This window comes from Arachis hypogaea, chromosome 5, assembly GCF_003086295.3.
Source record: "Arachis hypogaea cultivar Tifrunner chromosome 5, arahy.Tifrunner.gnm2.J5K5, whole genome shotgun sequence".
NCBI lineage: Eukaryota > Viridiplantae > Streptophyta > Magnoliopsida > Fabales > Fabaceae > Arachis > Arachis hypogaea.
In genome coordinates, this window is record NC_092040.1 from 88,161,799 (window position 1) to 88,169,338 (window position 7,540).

The 7,540-nt window shown below is 32.7% G+C and overlaps 1 protein-coding gene across 1 annotated transcript; it reads right to left on the reverse strand.

Annotated features, from left to right (window-relative positions):
* LOC112801763 (probable carboxylesterase 18) lies at window positions 1-1,325 on the reverse strand. The gene has a single exon (XM_025844672.3). The coding sequence runs from the start codon at window positions 1,244-1,246 to the stop codon at window positions 227-229; it is 1,020 nt and encodes a 339-aa protein (XP_025700457.1). The 5' UTR covers window positions 1,247-1,325; the 3' UTR covers window positions 1-226.
* Window positions 1,326-7,540: the final 6,215 nt, after the last annotated feature.

Sequence of the window (7,540 nt, forward strand, 5' to 3'; positions counted from 1 at the left end):
TTTAAGTATTATCTAGTATTAATTTTACATTTATTAAATTTTGCATCATCACATGATTCACTGATAAAGTGATAATAATTCATCTACAAACTTACAGACTTTAATTTTAATCTTAGTCTTATTTTTAATACCATATGACAGGTATCAAGCATTGTCTCTAGTAGAGAAAATTAATAAACTTTTAAGCATACTGTGAAGAAAGTCAACTTAATAATGATACTAATGATTATTCGGAATTAGACACCCTATTGGCGATGAAATCTTTGACTTGTGAGATCAATTGAGAAGATTCAGGCAAATTAGGGAATACATAAAAGGCATGGAACATAGTTGGATACTCAATTAGCTGAGCCGCTTTACCTGATTTCCTTAACCACTCATAGTATCTTCTTTGCCAATCCTGTAACGGATCAAACCCGCCCACAAACACAAGGGTATTTGGGTAATTAAGCCCTGAAATATCCAAAGCATTTGGACCCGATACGTTACATGACCCGTGGTTCCGGTCCGACCCGTTTGGTAAGAACGCCTTCCACATCCAATCAGTCCTTGCCACCGACACCAGCGGCACCCGATCGTGTTGGATCTCCGCCTTGGTTCGCTCCTCGCCTCCGAAGAACGGCTGGATCGAGAGCAAACCGAGGACCCGGACTCTTCGGAGCTCCGATTGCGTAATCCGAATTGCCACGTGGTGCGCCAAATTGGCGCCAGCACTATCGCCGGCGAGGAAGCATTTTGCCAAGTCAGCATTTTCCGGCAGGACCGAGGGATTCTCTTCGAGGAATTTCATCGCTGCGAATCCGTCATCGTACTGGCAAGGGTAACGGTGCTCCGGCGTAAGGCGGTAGTTGACAGAGATAACGATAGCATTGAGTTGATGGCAAAATCTTCGGCAGAGTGCGTCATAAACGACGGAAGCTGGGGAGAGGAATGCAAATCCGCCACCATGGAAGTACATGACAACGGGGAGGGTGACATCATGGGCGGTGGTAGAGGAGGGGGCGAATAGGCGGAACCAAACGTCTTTTGCTGCGTCAACGATGACGTCTTTGGAGGTGACCCCGTTAACGGGGTTGGCCTTGGGTTTGGTCTTGCGGTCGAAGAAGTTGTAGAAACGGCGGTTGACGGAGCCGTTAGGGCGGCATGCAAAGTCAGTTGTAACAGTCAAGAAAGAAATATAAAGTTGCGTAGACCAAGATAGACTTAATTTTGGGGCTTCGGCATAGGAATCACTTCTTTCTTCCATTTTGTTTTGTGTGTGTTTTTAAGTGAGTGGAAGGAATTCATAAAAAGATTGGGAGCAAGTAATTCAAGTTCCTTTTATTTTAGTAGTACACTACTAGTATTGAGGATGCACTTTCAAATTGATTTTTTATTAGTAGGTAAAAATTTAGGTCCAGTTAATTTTATATAAAATTTATAATTAAAAATTATTAAATAAAAATTTAATTAAATTAATTAAATTATTTAATTATTTTTAATTATTAATTTTACATAAAATTTAATTGTACATAAATTTTTATTTTTTTATTAATAAAACTTCAGTTTGGAGGTTGAAGATATAAATGAGGAGGGAAAGGCGGTAGGTGAATCTACAAGAGATCATAATTGTTTTAGCGCCAATTCAATGGTGTGTATTACTTTATAGGCACCACTTACATAAAGTTACTAAAAACAACTTTTCCTAAAGATGCCTACGTGGCAAAATTCAAGCCACACATAAAAACCACACTTCTTATCACAACACCTAATAAAACCGTAGCCTTTTACTAAAAAAGCGTCACCTTATGGAAAAAAGTAAATTAGAAGATTTAAGAGAAGAAATAACTAAGTTATCAAAATTAATCGATCAAAAATTAATGATTTTAACTAATATCAATTGCAATGACACCGAATTCTTAAAATCAATACAAAATGATTTTTCTCAAAATCTTTATTTTACTATAAGTTTTATTGAAGGACTTCAAAAACCCGAAAAAACTTATATTTCACATGGAATTTCTAAAAAATGTTATCAAGGAGACAATTATCCCCATCTTCATCATACTTTTAACCCACAATTAAATTCTATAATAGATATGCTTGAAGAAATTCTAGTTTCTCTAAAATTTCAGAAAAACAAAGAAAAAGAAGAACCTAATATAATAAATAAAATTGAACAGATTTTTGATAAATATTTCCAAAAAGAAATTCCTAAGAAGGAAGAAGTCCAAAATAAAATCGATACAACAAATCTAAAGATTAGACCACCTCTAAAATTATGAATATTAATGAAAAATTAGAAGAAGTCACAATGCTTTTTAAACAATTAAAAATGGCTCAAGAAGACAATCTCATGGAACAAGGTTTTCAGATTAAAGAAGAACCAGAATTTTCTGATAAAGAAGAATATGTTTTAGACTATTCAAGTGACGAAGAACCAGTACATCCAGTACAAGTAAAAGACGAAGCTGGAACATCTGGAAATAATAATCAAACCCAATTTAAATGGGAAACAAGTTTTGAAAATTATGCCTTCAAAAAAGGTTTTATAAGCAAAAATTCGAAATATACTAAAATACCATCTAAATACGTTCCTAAAATTCAAGAGCTAGAAGGAGAAAAAATGCTTGATCTAGACTGCAAACAGAACGAAAAAGAAATTTTCGAAGATTGGATGAACTCTTTTCTATTAGAAGCTTATACAAACCCTAAATTAAATGAATTATCTGAAATGGATATCTGAAATTTCATAGGATTCCACACAAAAGGAACTATAAGAAACTATATGTTATCAGTAGATAATAAAATAATAGAAGAATTAGCTGAAAAAACAACAGCTTATGATAAAATAGCACACATAATGAGAGTTCTATACAAAGAATTCTTTGGAAAAAATGTCATAGATCATAGAAAAGAAATTTCTGAAAAAGAGTATTTAGAGGCAAAAAATCATTTGGCCAATATTCAGATATTCGATCTTTGCTATATAGAATCCTATATTTGTGAATATAGAATATATTATTATAAATTAAAAGAAGAAGATAAAAATCATTATCTTAGCATGTATATTACAAAACTTCCATATCCTGCTAATGAAATTATTATGGGAAGATTTATAAGAGAAATAAATAATAAAACAATTGAAAATAATTTCGGTGGAGCAACTTTTGCTATAAGAGAGGAAATAAAAGATCGTTGTATGCAAGAAGCTACTCAGAAAAGATTTAATAATATAATTAGAATTTGTTGTCAGGATAATGAGGAAATTCCTCAAAAATATGGTTCTAATAAAAATATTCGGAAATACCATCCTTATAAAAATATCCAAAGAAAAAGAAAATATCACTTTAGAAAAAGAAAATATTATCCAAATTGGAGAAAAAAGAGATATTTTAGGGAAAGAAGTATCAATAAAAAACAAAAGAACTTTTGCCCAAATAAAAAAGAAAACTGTAAATGTTGGTATTGTCAAGAAGAAGGACATTATGCAAATGGATGTCCAAAAAAGAAGGATAAAAAAGATTTAACTAAACAATTGGAAATTGCAAAAACCTGTTTTATGGAACCTCTAGAAGAATCTGATGATGAACTAAAATATATTTTTGAATATGTCTCAGAAACAGACTCAGAAACAAACTCAGGAAGTGAGTAATAGCGCTACGTTTATTACTGTAAAAATTACAGAAAAATTTATTAATGCCTTCATAGATACAGGGGCAACAAAATGTTTCGCAAGTTCAAATATAAAACTTAACTGGAAAAAGTTAGAAAATCCACTAAGAATTAGAATAGCCGATAAATCTATACACAAAGTAAATTTAAAAGCAGAAATGGTTGAAATCTTCATTCAAAATTACAGATTCATTGTTCCATCTATATATAAATTAGAATCTGGAATAGATTTTATTATAGGGAATAATTTCCTAAAACTATATCACCCTTTTATCCAAGAATTAACATATATAGTTCTAAAAGCCCCATATGATTCTTCTCTAAATCAAAGGGCAAAATTAATAAAAATCCCAACTACTACTATAAATGAAATTTTAAAATTCAAAATATTTTCAATTCTAGAAGAATGTTATTTGAATCTATATTTCCAGATAAAAACTCCAAAAAATGACCTTGAAATTAAAATAGAAGAACTTTTAAATGAAGTTTGTGCTGAAAATCCTTTAGATATTAAAAATACAAACAAAGAATTAATAAGTATTAAACTAAAAGTTCCTACAAGGGAAATAAATGTTCCAAATAGAATTCCCTATTCAGCTAGAGATAGGGAAGAATTTTCAGCTGAATGTAAGGATCTTTTGGATAAAGGAATTATAAGACTAAGCAAAAGCCCTCATGCGGCCCCAGCCTTCTATGTTGAAAACAATAACGAAATTAAAAGAGGAAAACGAAGAATGGTTATTAATTACAAAAAAATGAATGAAGCAACCATAGGTGATGCTCATAAGCTCCCAAGAAAGGATTCCATTCTAGAAAAAATCAAAGGAGCAACTTGGTTTTCGTCGCTTGATGCAAAATCAGGATATTGGCAACTTCGTTTAGACGAAGAAACAAAGAAATTAACTGCCTTTACTTGTCCAACAAAAGAATCAACAGGAGTATTACTCTACGAATGGAATGTCCTACCATTTGGACTAAAACAAGCTCCAGGTATTTATCAGAGATTTATGGAAGAAAATCTAAAAGATTTAAATGATTTTGTTCTAGTTTACATTGATGATATACTAATTTTTACAAAACAAGATAAAGAAGATCATCTTCAAAAATTACTAGTTGTCTTAGAAAGATGTAAGGAAAAAGGTTTAGTCCTTAGTAAAAAGAAAGCTAAGATAGCAAAACAAGAAATAGAATTTCTTGGATTAATTCTATCTACTGAAGGAAAGTTAAAACTTCAACCAAATGTACTAGAAAAAGTAGATTTATTTCCTGATAAAATGGAAGATAGAAAGCAATTACAAAGATTTTTAGGATGCATAAATTATATTTCTGATCAAGGATTTTTAAAGAATATAACAGATTATACTAAAAACTTATTTTCAAAAATAAGTATAAAAAAGATTTGGAAATGGGAAGAAAAGGATAGCCTGCAGATTCAAAAAATTAAAGAACTTTGTAAAAATCTTCCAGAACTTTATATTCCAGAAGAAGATGACTATTTAATAGTAGAAACAGATGCTTCGGACAAGACCTGGTCAGGCTGTCTAAAAGCTAAAAAAGCTGAAAAAAGCTTGAACAAAGAAAAAGAATCACTAGATTCTAAACATTCCTCAAAGGAACTACTATGCAGATATATTTCTGGAACATTCACACCAACAGAACAGAGGTATACTACCCATGAAAAAGAAACTCTAGCAGCAATAAAAACTATTAAGAAATGGAGGATTGATTTACTTCCAAAGGAGTTTACATTACGTACAGACTCAAGTTATTTAACAGGTTTTATTAGATATAATTTACAATCTGATTATAATCAGGGTCGTCTGGTAAGATGGCAAATGTTTTTATTACAATATCCGATAAAAATCGAGTATATTAAAGGTAATAAAAATATTATTGCAGACACATTAACAAGAGAATGGAGTTCATTGTCAACACAATGAATCAAGAAATCCAGAAGCTTGAACAAGAGCTTGAAAAGTGCAATCACTGTAAGCAGCTAAAAGCTCAAATTCAATCCATCAAGAAAGCCATGGAAGCCATGAAGGTAACTCAACAAGCAACATTACCTACTTCAATACCAATGCTGACAACACCGTCAGAGTTCAGCCAGCTAAGCGTGGTGGACCAACCAAAAATTGAAAAAATTTCTGAAAATAAAACTCTGGCAGAAATAATTAAAAAATCAACTCAAGATAAAAAATATTATGTCATTTATAATGGCCCAATGAAAGGAATCTATGACGATTGGGCTAAAGCAGCTCCATATACTCACCAACCCAGAACTATTCACAAAGGAGGATTCTTGACAATAGAAGAAGCAAAAGAATCCCTCAGAGAATATGAAGTGCTCCATCCAGAGCACATTTTAAAAAGAGCAGAAAAAGCTCCAGTCCAAATCCAAAGAACAGCCCAAGCCCAAAGGACAGGGCTAATGAAAAATATTCCTACAAGGGCTGAAATAAATGAAAAGAAAAGAGTCTGTAGATCCAATCTCGGAGAAACTCTTAACCAAATCACAAATTGGACTGTAGATAAAAGAGCAGTCTTGGGATACTATCCCGTAAATAAAGAACAGTTAACAAAACTGGTAATTTTCCCAGAGGCCTCTCCCTCTGACACATATCAGTTTTTCCAATACGGATTAATTGATTCAATCCTAATCTTCGATAATTTAAAAATCATTAACGAATTCCCTACAGGATTCATTGATGCAGTAAAAAGATTCAAAAGTATGGTTGATAACAAAAATCCAAGGGACATATCCCTAAAATTCACAAGCAGTCAACCAATCCTTAATGAAGAAGGAGAATGCCTAGTCCCAGCTTTCCAAGTAGTGTTCATGTCAGTCTTCCCAGGAGACTTCCAGCCAATAGATCAAATTCAAGATCTAATGGTCTACAATGATGAAGGAAGACTTGCTAGCTCATTAGCAAGAGTCTTCGAAAGGTCTCAAAAAATAACAAAGGAATCCAGAACAAGGATTAATTACAAGAGCAGAAACACTTTGCTTGTCTCTAGCAAAAAGAATGAAATTGAACCAAGGGAAATGAGAATGTTAGTAGATTTCGAAGCAGCATTCTACAATTTCTCTGGATTATTGGAGAAGCTCCCAGAAGGGATAAAAAGGAGGCTTTGCACTCTACTAAAAGACAAAGAAGACCATAGGTGCCAGCTGTGCGCACCAGAAATGGACGAAGAAAGCAACAACGAAGTAGGGACCACCCACATGGAAAAAGAAGGAGATAGTGCATCTGAGTCATCCTTCACCATTATTGCCTAATTGATGTAAGCGCTTACGTCACAAGGCACCAATAATGTAGTTGGTGCGAATTATTGCTCAATGACGTAAGCAATGACGTCATAAGAAGGGTAAAGATGGAATTTGTCCATCAGACCCAACCATTATAAATAGAGTGCTAAGTTATTTGTTAGGGGCATCAGAAATCAGAAAGCAGGAGGCTAGAAGTACTCACAAGCCAGGAGGGCAAAGAGGAAGAAGCCAAGGCGATTCTGAAGTCTGACCACCAAAGTCATTAGAAAAATTAGTTTAAACTCCCCTCTGGAGTTAAATTGTAAATCTCCCCTCTGGAGAACAAAACACATATTGTAAAATAGCAATAAATAAAGAAGTTTATTCTCCAGAAAGGTACATCTTCATCTCAATCTCTTTAAATTATGAATTATTTAGAAGATATAGAAATAACTGAAGAATCTGATTACTATAAGCTAACTGCTTTACTTGATAATGAAAAACAAGCTATTTTAAAAACAGAATTAGATCTTAAACCTAACGATAATTTTAACAAACAAAACCCTTTAAAAGAAATCTTTAATAGAAAAAATATAATATATTATGGAAAAATTCAGATTGAAACTCCAATAAAAA

Excerpts from the sequence above, each read along its gene's own strand:
- LOC112801763 (XM_025844672.3), bottom strand. The coding sequence starts at position 1,246 with ATGGAAGAAAGAAGTGATTCCTATGCCGAAGCCCCAAAATTAAGTCTA.